This window comes from Monodon monoceros, unplaced genomic scaffold (assembly GCF_005190385.1).
Source record: "Monodon monoceros isolate NGI ecotype Baffin Bay Population unplaced genomic scaffold, NGI_Narwhal_1 Super_Scaffold_14, whole genome shotgun sequence".
Lineage (NCBI taxonomy): Eukaryota > Metazoa > Chordata > Mammalia > Artiodactyla > Monodontidae > Monodon > Monodon monoceros.
The window spans coordinates 76,036,007-76,050,035 of NW_021703770.1; the positions used below are offsets into that span (position 1 = coordinate 76,036,007).

Below are 14,029 nucleotides of genomic sequence, written 5' to 3' on the forward strand. Positions count from 1 at the left end.
CGCCAAAATGTTGAGAATTTGCTTTCACCTCATCTCTTGATACAGGACACACTTTGTGCTTCATCTGTTTTGGAGATAATTTTTAAATTGCTCCCTCCCTAGACTGTGTAGTTGGTTATGTATTGTTTTATATATAAATATAATTATATATACATAAAAATTATAGGCCTTGATCTTTGGAAGATGTTTGAGCACCTAAACTTGGTCATTTTTTGTAGGATTAAAGCTAAGTTAGATCGAGAAGGAGTGGTTCAGGACTTCATTAACGCCCTGGAGCAGCTCTCCAGCCCTGAGATGCTCTTTAAGGTAGTGTTAACAGCTTCCCGCACGTAAGACACGGGCTCAGTGCAACCTGCCTGCAGTCCAGCTTGACGTGTCTTTTTTTCTGCACAGGACTGGACGGAGGACGTCAAGCTTGAACTAGAAAAGAACCCTGTAAATAAGAAGAACCTTGAGAGGATGTATGAGAGAATGTACGCAGCCTTGGGAGACCCACAGGCTCCGGGTCTCGGGAGTTTTCGAAGGAGGTTTATCCAGGTACGGGGGAGCAGCAGCCGCTTGGTGATTACAGAGTCATTATGAAGACGAGGGCCTCTATTTGCTGGTGTGTTAATACTTCTGGTTTTAAAATGTCTGTTGAATTTGTAAACTTTCCTTAGATTTGTGTCTCTCTGTTAGATATTGATGGCGTGTTTTTAGGTCAGACAGTGGCAAGTGGGGCACAGGTAAAACCTCAGGGTTTCTATTACATTCTGTTCTTCATGGCCAGATTCTTAGATATGAAGGTTATGTGTAGTTTAATGTTTTTAATTCTCAGAGTGATTTGGGTATCGGACCAGGAAAACGTTTGTATTTGCCGCAGGTTGTAACCATTTTGTGAGCACTTAGTTCTGTCCAAGGCTCCGAGAGTTCACAGGGCCACCTGACACGTGCTGTGTGGACAGAACTGTGGCGTCAGCGTGAGCTCTAGTTTCAAAGTTGCTCCAGACTTGGAAGGGAGAGAACGCACGCCGCGCTCCCCGCCGGCCCCCGTCTGGCCCCTCCCACCCCCACCCCCGCCCCCCCACCCCCGGGACGGGGGTGGGCCTCCTCCATCCGCACCTGTGTGCACCTCTCCTGCGTTTGTCACGCTGAGTTCGTTTTGACAGTTCGGTGAAACCGCTTCTGTTCACGAAACCTCAAGAAGCTTTAGAGCATGTAGGAGCCCCGGTGCTCACCAGTTGCACGTCTCTGGTGCAGAGGAGCGTCTTTGTCCCTTGGGGGTGTACCAAGTGCTTCAGCGAGACGTAGGTCACAGTGTGCAGTCACAGTGTGCGGTGCCCGAGGGTTCGCTGTTTTCCCGCCGCTCCCCAGAACAGCCCCGTCCCCGCCCCTCCCTGCCCTGCCGGCCCCCGGGGGCTCGCCTGCCCGACCTTCCGCGTGGACAAGTCCCGCGGGGCCCGGCTTCTTTCACTTGGCGGCACGCGTGCTGCAGCCTGTGTCGGTGCCTCCCCTCTGGGTGCTGGGGGTTGCTCCACAGCCTGTGTGTCCCTCGTCCACTGAGCGATGCTCCTGTGCAGTAGGCAGAGTGACTCCGGGGCGCCCTCCTGAGTCAGACTCGGGGGCAGGGCCGACTCCACTCACCTCTGCCCACGGAGCCCACCGCTGGCGTCTCTGTCGGATACGCGGGCGGGGGACGGTTCTGACCTCCAGAGGGAGGGCTGGGGGAGTCGTCCCTGCTTCGGGGAGCTTCCCTTAACTGTCTGAATGTGGGAACAGACAGGACTACCTGCTGCCTAATGTGTCCCGGGCTGTGTCTCAAGTGACAGTAAAACCCTAAACCTTGGCACGTACTGGCATTTTATGATGCATGTTCGACCCCATGTCCTATCAGGTCAGCCTCACAGCACTGCTGCCCAGTGACTGCAGGTCCCCGGCGGGCAACCCACGTCCTGAGAAGGTACTGAAGGGCGGCGGGCCCGCGGCCACAGCGGGAACCGTCGGTGGGAAGGTGCTTGCGTCCGCCCTGTCCCCAGCTGGGGCCGCGCCAGCCTCTGCGGTCACAGTGCAGGAGCAGCCCCGGCAGGCAGCGGGCGGGCAGCAGGGATGGCGGCCTCAACAGGCTTGACGTGTGAAATCGGCCAGGGTCTGGGGCTCGCCAGGCCTTGTTCTGAGCCACGCCGCTTGTGCTAAGCACGTGGCCGGCCCAGGGCCGACCGAGAGGGCAGCAGAGGGGACGCCGTGAGCTTCCTGCGGAGGGGGGGGTGGGGGCCTGCCTGTTGGCCCCACCCTGGAAACCGCAGCCTGGCGGGCTTTGTCCTGGCCAAGCTCAGCCCACCGCTCGCCCAGCAGGGCCGAGCCCGGCAGAAACCTCCCCACAGCTGCAGCCGTGGTTTGTCCGGAGCTTGCTTCCTAGTACCTGGGACAGTCCATCTGGAACTTTCTGCTTTGTACCAAATCAGCACATAATTTGCGTCGATTAATTAAAATATTAGTCCACTAAAACAGAACTGCCTCAGGTTTCAGTCTAGGGGCCCCTTAGGGGCATTATGCCATCTGGATCAGTGTTGGTTCTGGTTATGCTGGGAAATGCAGATTGATCTTTCCCTTCATTCTAAGGATTGCAGACTGTTTCTATACTTTCAGTCCATTTATAGACCAAGGAAGAACTGTGTTTTATATATGTTAATTTTCCTGTAGTGGATTGTCTAAAACAGAGCTTATATTTCATTGATACCAGGCTCATGATGTGGGGTTAGTTCTACATTTGGGAAAACATTTCTAATTAAAGATGATCAGGTGAATCTTGACACCTTAGGTCACCGTTAGTAATACTCTTGAGTTTTGTTTTTTAAATTTTGATATCAGGGTTATAATTTAAATAAATACTTGAGTAGAAACTAATACAAAGAATGATTTAATATATTCCAGGATAGGGAACTTCTAATAATAATCGCTTCTAGAAATACAGCTTACCCAAATGCTATTTGTACTGGTTCTTGATCCAAAATAACGGCTTGAAAGACTCTCACTAAGGGAAAGTGTTTTTTTCTTACGTTTTTCTCTTTGCTGCGAGGAAGAACTTTGGGCTGTTCATTTTTTTAAAAATTGTTTGTTTTTGGCTCTGTTTGGGTCTTCGTTGCTGCGCGCGGCCTTTCTCAAGTTGTCGTGAGCGGGGGCTGCTCATTGCGGTGGCTTCTCTTGTTGTGGAGCATGGGCTCTAGAGTGCAGGCTCAGTAGTTGTGGTGCACGGGCTTAGTTGCTCCGCGGCATGTGGGATCTTCCCGGACCAGGGCTCGAACCCGTGTCCCCTGCATCGGCAGGCGGATTCTTAACCACCGCGCCAGCAGGGCGGTCCCTGGGCTGTTCATTTCCATTGAATTATGTCCTTTATTTTGTACTTTGTTCCTACTTACTCCCGTTGTCATGATGGTGCAGATCAGCAGCTGTACAACGGACACAGAGGTTAAAGGATTTCCCCATGTGTTTAAAGCCCTTATTAAGAACTTATGCTCAGAAGTCACCGCTGACTGTCATCCTTTCCATCTTCTCAAAGGCGCACAAAGGCAGCCTGCTGTGCTTTAAGAGTGTTGAAACATTCAAGGAGAGTGAAACTGTCAGTTAAAAGCACAGAAAAAACCCAATACAACTTGAGCACCTGTTTATTATAAAGATTCGTGAGCCTGGAACTTTTTCAGAAGTTCAACTAAACATTAATATTTCAGGTAAATTATCATTAATTTCAGGCTTTTGGGAAAGAATTTGATGAACACTTCGGGAGAGGAGGCTCTAAGCTCCCTGGCATGAGGCTCCAGGACTTCCGCAGCATCACCAGCTTGCTGCTCGGGAGGATGAGCAGGGCCTCGAAGGTGCCAGGGAACCTGAAGGAGTGCTCGCCCTGGATGAGCAGCTTCAGGGCGGAGTTCCTGAGGGACGAGCTAGAGGTTCCTGGTGAGTTCACCTCGCGGCGGGGGTGGGCAGGAGGGTGCTTGGAGGAGAATCGTGCTGCAGCCGGCACTTTTGATTCTAAGATGGTGAAATCGGGATCTTGACAGTTTTCTTTCTTTAAAAAGAATTTTAAATTCCACATATTCTTCATCATTAGGAAAATCTATAATTACTGTGAGTAGTATGCTTATTAAACGTCTAGTCGTATTCTTGGTTAAGACAAGTGCTCAGACGTCCACCTACTAATAACGGTAGCTGGTAATGTCCTCTGAACCTACCCGCGCATGGTAGGAACTGCAGCATCTGAGAAGTGCAGTAAAACGCGGTGTGCCTGCACACTGCTTTGTGGGGTGTGCGCTGGTCCCACCTAAAGCAGCGAGGTGATGGCACACGACGTGCCGGCAGGAGGGATGCTAGTGGCACTGAGGACCCGCCCTGTCTTCACCGTGGAATTTGCCAGACCAGGTGTTTCACTGTGGTCACTTAGGTCCTTATTCCAGTGGGGAGAAAGGGATTTGGAGAAACAATTTCCTTTGTTATTATTAACAGCTGTGCATCACATACCATGAGTTTCAAGAAAACCACCAAAAACAGAGCCTCCTGACATGCAGCTTGACTCTGCTGGAAACAGCACGGGTGCTCGCCCGGGGCGCTGCCGTCCCTGTTTGCCTTTGTCTGCTCCACCCGAACGGGAAGCGGCGTCCGTTAGCCTGTCAAACTGAGAAATGGCAGCATTTAAAAAAATACATCCAGTGAAAACTTCGAGTTAAAACTCCCCTCCTGTTAGACCAGTGGGTGTGTTTTAAATGCAGGGTGCAGCCTCTGAGTCAGGCTTCTGTGGTTTGTCCCAGGTCAGTACGACGGCAGAGGGAAGCCGATGCCCGAGTACCACGCCCGCATCGCCGGCTTCGACGAGCGGGTAGGTGCTGGGCGTCAGCTCCTCAGGTTCCAGGAGAGGCAGCTCACTCCGCATGTCGGTCTCAAGCGCACGGGGTTCTCTGAGGGTTGTGTTACAAGTTTTCTGATGGGAATTTACTGACCTTAATATAATGTTTCCAGTCTTTCAACATCAGTCATGTTTAAGGACCTAGTGAACTCGAAGAATAAACTCTGTGTGTGTGTGTGTGTGTGTGTGTGACAAACGTATGAGTCTTAAGTGTCTGTAGCAAGTGGACATGTCGTGTGTGGCTTGTTCCTGAGGACGCATGTTTATAAGCACTTCACTTGTCACCGGGAACCTGGCACCTCTTGGCACTGCAGCCGGGCAGGAACAGGGACCAGGAGACTCAGTGCCCTCGCTTGTCCTTTGCTCTGTTGCCCTCCTGTGTCCCTGGAGGGCGTGCCCCAGGCCTCGTTTCCCGTCTGGTGATGAGACACGGGCCCATCTGAAAACGCTGTTTCGTTTGACCTTTAAAGGTGAAAGTGATGGCCTCGCTCAGGAGACCAATGCGCATTGTGGTCCGCGGGCACGACGAGCGCGAGTACGCCTTCCTGGTGAAGGGCGGGGAGGACCTGCGGCAGGACCAGCGCGTCTGCCAGCTGCTGCAGGTCATGAATGGGGTGCTCGCCCGCGACGCCGCCTGTGGCCAGAGGGGCCTGCAGGTGACCACCTACCGCGTGGTGCCCATGACCTCCAGGTGCGCAGAGCCCCCTGCGGGCGATGGGGGCGCAGGGGGCACAGGACCGGAAGGGGTTTTGTCGGGAAGGCGAGGAGGGGGTCCTGTGACGGTTCGGGTTCTAGGTGTCACGGGACAGAGGCCAACAGCACAGACGCTGCTCAGCCTGTGATGTTCATCCTCGTGGAGAAAGGGAAGAACTGTGTTCTAGAGAAGCGAGGGCAGGGGTGTTCATGACTGTTCTCTCCTTTCAGGTTGGGGCTAATTGAATGGATCGAAGGCACCTGCACCTTGAAGGAACTCCTTCTGAGCAGCATGTCACGGGAGGAGAAGGCGGCCTACACCAGGTGACCTGGAGCCCCAGGGCCCTGCCCCGGCCCTGCCCGGCCGCCCCAGCCCACAGGTCACCTCCACCCCGCCTCCAGGGACCTGAATTTTCAGGCCCTTTCATTGGCGCCCTTGGCCGCCGCCTGGCCTGTACTTCAATCTGCCTCTCCATGGGTGAACAAAGGAAATGGAGTCCAGGGTTCTAAACAGTAGTTGCATATATTTTATCACAATTTTTAAAAAAGGATTAACTTTGGGGAAGAAAAGACTCTTTGAGGATAATAAAACATTAAGGTTAGCAGCTAACATTTAATTATACATTTTCTGTGGCACTAGTCTCAGTTCTTAATGTGTATGAAGTCATTTATTTCTTACAAAAAGCAAGAAGGTGAGTATCCTTGTCACCTCTGTATAGACGAGGCAGCTGAGGCTGGAGAGGTGAGGCTGCCCCGGCCTGTAGGGGGCGCAGGTGGGTGAGCAGGTCCAGGTCATGAATCAGGTGCTTTTTCTGTTTTCCTTTATCCTTTTTTATTTTCCAGGTTTCCTACGATGAGCATGTTATTTTTCAATCAGGAAGTTTTAAAAAAAAAATTTGTTCCTTGTTTCTGTAAAGAAAACTAAGGACAGCATGGCTTACAGCCGTTTTGAAGCAAGGGTTGGCACGTTTGGGGGACCAGCGTTAGGCTGGCGGGCGAGGAGATTCTCCTTACTGGACTCCTGCCCCTTCCTGAGAGCGCCTGCGCAGTAGTTGCTACGTGGGGCAGTGTTTACCAGCTGTTACTTCCATTCACTTGAGTCTTTTGCCTAAAGTTGTTCCTGCAGCCCCTGCAGGACCGGCACCCTGGGGCCAGGAGTCCGCCCTCTCGCTTGTGCTTGTGCTGACACACAGGGGGCCCGAGCCACTCGCACAAGTGACCTTCCCGGTTCCCACGGCCCCCGCCCCCCGCCTCCCACTTGTAAGATGGGAGAGAGTGAAAGGCATCCGGTAAACACAGGTGTCCAAGGAGTATGAAGTGCTTTTCACATATGGAATTGTATACATTACTTCCCACTACCTTTTTAAAACAAGGCACTTCAAGCCCCCATTCCTAAGATCATTGCTGTTTTTTTCTTAATTTACATGTTGCAGTTTTCCAACCTAAAGACTTTTATCCGGTTGAAACTAGGAGAGAATTTAGATGGAAATGGAGTGGTCTCTTTGTGAAATTAACGTAGTAGCAACTCAGAAAAGATTCACCTTAAGGGATTTAACTACTAAGTAACATATTGTGAAGTTGTTCTGTCTTTAGTGATTATTATTATTATTATTATTAAGGAAAATTGTTAAAACTTTTGATGCAAACGCAAAAGTGGCTAAACATACAAGTAACACAGTGTTTCCACCTGTCCCCACACTGCCTTTTGCCTGTGAAGCATTATTGAAAACAAGCTTTTCAAATTCAATTCAAACCCATCGTCATTTAAGAAGATACTTTTTGGCACTTACTCTGGATTTTGTCTGTGTCTGCATACTGGAAATGGTTTAAAAGAAAAAAAAAGCGTGGCAGTGTTTAATGACAGAAGCAGACAGGCTGTCTTCAACAAGTAGCTTGTGGCCATTTTGCTTCTTTAGTGATTTACGTGCTTTAAACAAGTTGCACGTGGTGCTGTCCTGCTGCGAGGGGTCCCGCCCAGGGTCAGGCGTGTGGGACCTTATGCCTGCGTCGTCAGCTCATCTTGTTCCTGTGTGTGAAGTGGGACGTTTATTGTATCTGGTGGTTCTGCTCGTGAACTTTTGCACAGGAGATAGCCATGGTTCTTGAGGAGTGATTAAGAATGGATAATGGCGTGTGGAAATCCTAGACCCAGAGTAGCAGGAGTTCAGTGCTAATATTAAATATGATTAAAGTCACGTTTATTTTCCCTGACTCTTCACTACTTTTCAGTGAATTCCTGGTGATGTTTGCCTCTGAAATCAGCAACCCTGGACATCTTCCTAATGCTGATTTCTCTTTCCCTACTTGTTAGTGACCCCCGGGCACCAGCGTCTGAGTATAGAGACTGGCTGAGGAGGATGTCGGGAAGGTGTGACCCTGGGGCCTACGCGCTCATGTTCAAGTATGTGTTGCACCGACCAGTTCATTCTTCTCAAAGTTGCGTATTCACTTTTGTTTCTTAGCAAGTGTTGTCTCAGATCATCAAAATCTAGCTGTTGTCTGATATTCGAGCTTCAATATAACACAGAGGTTTAAATTTCAAGTCATGAGAAGTTCTAATCGGACATTTCCTATTATTAAATCATAGGGGAGCTAGTCGCACTGAAACAGTCACATCTTTTAGAAAAAGAGAAAGTAAAGTGCCGGCCGATCTCTTAAAGTAAGGGTATTCCCGACTTTGCTCACGGGGGCTGGGGGCGGGGGCAGAGGGCAGAGGCCACACGACTGTCCCCCTGCAGGCGGGCCTTCCTGAAGATGAGCACCGGCCCCGAGGCCTTCCTGGCTCTCCGCAACCACTTTGCCAGCTCCCACGCGCTCCTGTGCGTCAGCCACTGGATCTTGGGCATCGGAGACAGGCACCTGAACAACTTCATGGTGAGCTTGGAGACGGGCGGCGTGATCGGGATCGACTTTGGACATGCTTTCGGATCAGCCACCCAGGTGAGTGTGCCCTTCTCCACTCTGGGCTGGAGTTGCCCTTGGGCTTTGCGATCGCTCTGCATGCAGTCGGTTTGCATGGTCGTTGACGTTGTCATTCTTGTGGAAAGGGAAAATCTCAGCTGTGTTTCAGCCTCGTGCAGACAGGTTGTGGAAGGTGTGCTGATAGATTAGATAATCGGAGCTAAGAGAAACGTGCTCCTGTAAAAAGGTGTAGGAGGTTCTATGAAGCCCCGTCATGGAAACATCCTGCGTGGATGTGAAGCACACCCTCCCTGACATCAAGCTCCAAATCTCCTTCTCCATGGCCGTGTCATTGCTCGTGGGCACAGTGACTTCACACCCGTGTGGCAGGAGCTGGTGTGCTCCCCACGCGTGAGCGACAGCCGTGGAAGGGCCCTCCCTCGCATCCACTGCTTCTCACACGTCCTTTTCTCTGTAGTTTCTGCCGGTCCCTGAGCTGATGCCTTTCCGTCTGACTCGCCAGTTTATCACCCTGATGCTACCACTGAAAGAAACGGGGCTCGTGGGCAGCACCATGGTGTGTGCGCTGAGGGCTTTCCGCTCGCGCCCAGACCTGCTCACCACCGCCATGGACGTGTTTGTGAAGGAGCCGTCCTTTGACTGGAAGGTGCGGTGGTCTCTTCGCACTTTGTGCCTTTGTTACAGCGTGCCTGTGATGGACCCACATCTCCTGTTACCTGGTGGGAATGTGTCATGTTGTGTTTATTACTAAAATACTTACTGTTTTGTACAGCACTTTCTCAGAATGAACACTTGGGATCATTTGGCTTGGCTTGAAAATCAGATGAGACGTTCCTTTTATTTGGAGGAAACTGACTTGAGAGTATTTTTAACCCTTTGGTGATGGTGGGTTTGGTTTCTCTGAGAAAAGTTTTAGTTTAAAATCTGTTCCACACAAAGTCTTCCTTGATCATAAAGACAGATAGTGCTTTCTTAAATCTCAAGGGTTCTTCACAATACTGCCCCCAAAAGGGAGCACAGCAATGGCACCCTCCACAGGGAGGGATACTTTAAGCCTAAGGGTAAGACCCTCACGGTCGTGGTCACTGTTATTTGTGCTGCCGTGAGAGTTTGCATGAAAAGCTGCGGCGCCCTCCCCAGTTAGAGATTCTGTTTATTTTAAGATCGTTACTTGGTGAATCTGTGTGAATGTGATCATGTATACTGTTAAGCAGAGAAAAAAAATCATGTTCCTTTCCTTTAGAATTTTGAACAGAAAATGCTAAGAAAAGGAGGATCATGGATTCAAGAAATAAATGTAACTGAAAAAAACTGGTATCCCCGGCAGAAGATACATCATGCCAAGAGAAAGTTAGCAGGTGCCAATCCAGCAGTTATTACCTGGTAAGACGTTATTTGTGGAAGAAACAAACACACAGCAACACACTGGCGTTTCCGGAAGAATCAGTGAACACCATGTGTCCATCCTCGGCCTGTGGTGTCGGCACTGACACCTGAGGAGGCCGGCCTCTCCACCGCCCTGCAAGGTCCTAACTCTGGAGCCCTTCCCAGTCTGCCTGGGGTCCCTGCACCGCACTCCTCGACGGTTGCATGAATACCTTTACCTGCCCGAGGAGATTTAGGTTTTAAACTTACTCTTGTCCTTTTTCAGGACGAGTGGGACCCTGGCGGCACGGCCCCGAGGTGCGGAGAGCACAGCGGCGGCTCGTTAACGAGTGTGCAAATCGGGTTACCTTTGACGTAGCTTTCCCATTTTTCTGGTTGAGGTCTAAAAGAAACAGGAATTTGTAGAAATGATTCACAAGAAGGAAAAAAAGTTGGACTTTCCCATTTAATTAACAATAAAAGGCTGTCTGTGGTCAGTTGTTTTTTGACAAAGGTGCCAAGACCATTTGGTGGTCTTTCCAACAAATGGCAAAGGAATGAAGGTGGAACCTCCACCTCCCACCACATACAAAGTTAATGCAAAGTGGATCAAAGACCCAACTGTAAGAGCTAAAACTGTAAAATACTTAGGAAGAAACACGGGTAAATCTTTAGGACCTGGGATTTGGCAGTGACAATTTGGCACTCTTAAGTATAACAGTAAAAGCACAAACAAGAAAAGGAAAAAACAGATAAATTCATCAGAATTGAACACTTTAGTGCTTACCATCAGGAAAGTAAAAATACAGCCCACAGAATGGGAGAAAACATTTGAAAGTCATACAGCTGCTAAGGGACTTGTGTACAGAATACATAAAAAACTCTTACCGCTGAATAAGAAAAAGACCACCCAATTAAAAAATGACCACAGTACCTGAACGGACATTGCTGTAAAGAAGACACACAAATGGCCAACAAGCACATGGGAAGATGCTGGCCATCATTAGTCATCAGATGAATGCAGTGGGATTCCACTTCACACCCACTAGAATTGTTGGAATCAAAAAATGGAACATGGCGAGTTGTTGTGAGGGCTGGAGAAGTCGGAGCCCTCGGTGTTTCTGCTGGGAAGGTAAAATGCTGCAGCCACTGTGGGGAGGTGTGGCAGTTCCTCAAAGAGTTAAACGTGGGGTACCATAGGACCCTGCGTTCCATTCTGGGTACTAACCCAAGCGAAGTAAAAGTGAGTCCACACAGACACGTGAAGACAGGCGTTCCCAGCATCCATCATGTTCTGGTTTCCTGCAGATCGAATCTCTTGGCTTTTAGGTTATGAGCAACAAAATATTCTGCGTGGTGAGAGGGAATGTCTGGTTTGGACAGGAAAAATCATACGTGGTTTGTGTCTTCATGTTTGTTTAATCTTTTTTCCAGTGATGAGTTACTTCTGGGCCATGAGAAGGTGCCTGCCTTTGAGCATTACATCGCTGTAGCGCAAGGAAGCAGAGATCACAACATCCGTGCCCAGGAGCCAAGCAGTGGACTTTCAGAAGAGGCCCAGGTGAAGTGCTTGATTGACCAGGCGACAGACCCCAACATCCTTGGCAGAACTTGGGAAGGGTGGGAGCCCTGGATGTGAGGTCCTGGGGATTCAGCAGAGAAAGGGCATGCGTGTGGAGAGAGTGTCCTAAACTTTGATCCAAGCAATCAGTGGGCTCATCGTCCCGAAGCACCAGAGTTGTATCCCGAGTTTAATCCAGGTCGTGATGAAGAAGTGAATGCTGGCATGGGTGAATGACTAGGCCATAATCATAGATCAGGTTAGGGTTAAAATGGATGTAGAAGGGCAGACTCGTGCAGAGCACGGAATCAAGACCGTAGCAGATCGCGAGTGCTGTGAGCGGACCAAGAGCTGTGGTAGTTCATTGTGCACGTGAGCGTTCTGCGACCTGTCTCACGGCGCCATGGAAATCACACCCAGAAGACTTCGTCCCGGAGACTCTGTGAGAGTCATATTAGCAACACAGGAATAAGGTCAGGCTATGATTATGGCTTATTATATTTAGAAATGATTGTATTTGACATTTTAGGATATTTTTGTAGGTTTTTCCCTTTCACATTTTTCTCTTCTAGTTTTGACATTTTATGACAGAACTGTTCTCTAGAAGGGAAAGTGTTTAGGAGAGGGAAAAACCTTGGTCTCAGCACTCACTTTTGCTACTCTGATCACAACGGGAAGGTGGATGAAAGAGCTTTGCATCCCAGACTCAGGAAAGCTTCAGAAATTCCAAGTATGAAAGTAGGGATAGCACTAAGCATTCGGGTTCTAGGAAAATAAAAGAAATCCCTGTTTGAAATGAATCCTTATTTGGAGATAAAACATGCGTTCTAGAGCAGCCAGACCAAGTTACAGAAGCAACTTCGTCTGCACTCGAAGGGCCTCTGTCCCCACCCGGAGCCGATTTCAGGTGGGCTTTGAGCTTTTTGTTACTGTTTTTTCAAACATGTCTAGTTAGAAACTCTTGTATGATTTTGGGAAATAGTAAATCTTAAGACTAAGGAACATTAAAAGTTTTTTTCCCAAAGTAGTGTATAGCTTTTATGCAGTTTCACAAGCAAACATTTCATCTTATAATTATTTCATTGTATTACTTGACAAACTTATTCTGATAGATACAGGTTGAATGCATTATGGCATTAATAAGAAACGTTTATGGGGACTTCCCCAGTGGTCCAGTGGTTAAGGCTCTGTGCTTGCACTGCAGGGGGCTTGGGTTCGATCCCTGGTCGGGGAACTGAGACGTCCAGCATGCTGCACAGCGTGGCTGAAACATTTAAAGAAAAAAAACAAAAAAATTCGAAGTTCCCTTAGGACGGGACGCCTACACACAGCTTCCAATTGACAAAATAAAATCGTGGGGAAAGAGTAAAGATGTAAACTGTAAACACTTTCTAAAATAAAAATTATTTCATCAACTTGCAAGAATGTTTGAAGTACTGTTGATTAATGACCAGTAACTTCCGCTAAGATAGGTGTTTGTGAACTTTGAAATATTGTCTGTATGTTAAAGTGACAGCCCAGCTGTGGGGTTTGTACTTATTCTCTTTGAACATCATGAAATTGAAGAGTTTAAGGACTTTTCAAAAAAGCAAAGGCCACTGGAATTTTGATAGGGATCGCACGGAATCTGTGGACGGCTTTAGGTAGTTCTGCTATTTAACGATATTAAGGCTTCCAGTCCATGAACACAGTGTCTTTCCTTTTATTTGTCTTTCATTTCTTTCAGCAGTGTTTTGTCATTTTTACTGGTTTTTGATGTTTCTACTTTTCAGTTTCCTTGTTTAAATTTATTCTTAGTATTCTTTTGGATGCTGCTGTATATTTGTAGATATTATGTATTTACAGAGTTTCCCAATTTCCTTTTTGGATTGTCATTGCTGGTGTAGAGGAACACAGCTGCCTTTGTGTGGTGATCTTTTCTCTTGAAACTTTGCTGGATTAATTTATTGGCTCTAGTACTTATTAGCTATCTGTGGGACTTTTCGTATACAGGATCATGTTGTCTGTGATAGAGATGGTTTTACTTCTGCTTTTCCAATTTGAATATTTTTTCTTTTTTCTTGCCTGATTGCTCTGGCTAGAACATCCAGTACAGTGTTGAATAGCAGTGGTGAAAGAGGGCATCCTTGTCTTGTTTCTGATCTCAGGGGAACGTTTTCATCTTTCACCAGTGAGTGTGGTGTCATCTGTGGGTTTTCAGCAATGTCCTTTGTCGTGCTGAAGAAGTTCCCTTCTAGTCTTAGTTTGCTGTGTGTTTTTATCGTGAAATGGTGTTGAATTTTGTCAAATACTTTTTTTGCATCAGTTGAGATGAACATGTGTTTTTTCTCCTTTGTTAAAGTTGTATATTACAACATTCGATACTAGATTTTCTTTTTAATTTAATTTTTGGCCGCGTTGGGTCTTCGTTGCTGCACGCGGGCTTTTCTCTGGTTGTGGCAAGCAGGGGCTACTCTTTGTTGCAGAGCACGGGCTCTAGGCGCGTGGGCTCAGTAGTTGTGGCTCGTGGGCTCTAAAGCGCAGGCTCAGTAGTTGTGGCGCAGGGGCTTAGTTGCTCCATGGCGTATGGGATCTTTCCAGGCCAGGGCTCGAACCCGCGTCCCCTGCATTGGCAG

The 14,029-nt window shown here is 48.5% G+C and overlaps 1 protein-coding gene across 9 annotated transcripts in view; it reads left to right on the plus strand.

Moving 5' to 3' along the window:
- Positions 1-12,839, plus strand: part of PRKDC (protein kinase, DNA-activated, catalytic subunit) — a 150,002-nt gene extending 137,163 nt beyond the window's left edge. For 7 of the 9 annotated variants that reach the window (XM_029223258.1, XM_029223261.1, XM_029223260.1 and 4 more), the window contains 12 exons: positions 219-306; positions 394-537; positions 3,726-3,930; positions 4,779-4,846; positions 5,344-5,564; positions 5,798-5,890; positions 7,878-7,967; positions 8,154-8,225; positions 8,305-8,506; positions 8,946-9,134; positions 9,732-9,871; positions 11,288-12,839. In XM_029223258.1, the coding sequence (XP_029079091.1) occupies positions 219-306; positions 394-537; positions 3,726-3,930; positions 4,779-4,846; positions 5,344-5,564; positions 5,798-5,890; positions 7,878-7,967; positions 8,154-8,225; positions 8,305-8,506; positions 8,946-9,134; positions 9,732-9,871; positions 11,288-11,492 (1,717 nt within the window). In that variant the 3' untranslated portion in view covers positions 11,493-12,839. Of the gene's footprint in view, positions 1-218; positions 307-393; positions 538-3,725; positions 3,931-4,778; positions 4,847-5,343; positions 5,565-5,797; positions 5,891-7,877; positions 7,968-8,153; positions 8,226-8,304; positions 8,507-8,945; positions 9,135-9,731; positions 9,872-11,287 lie in introns of those variants that run through there. The other 2 variants (XM_029223263.1, XR_003793604.1) reach the window with 2 other exon arrangements.
- Positions 12,840-14,029: the final 1,190 nt, after the last annotated feature.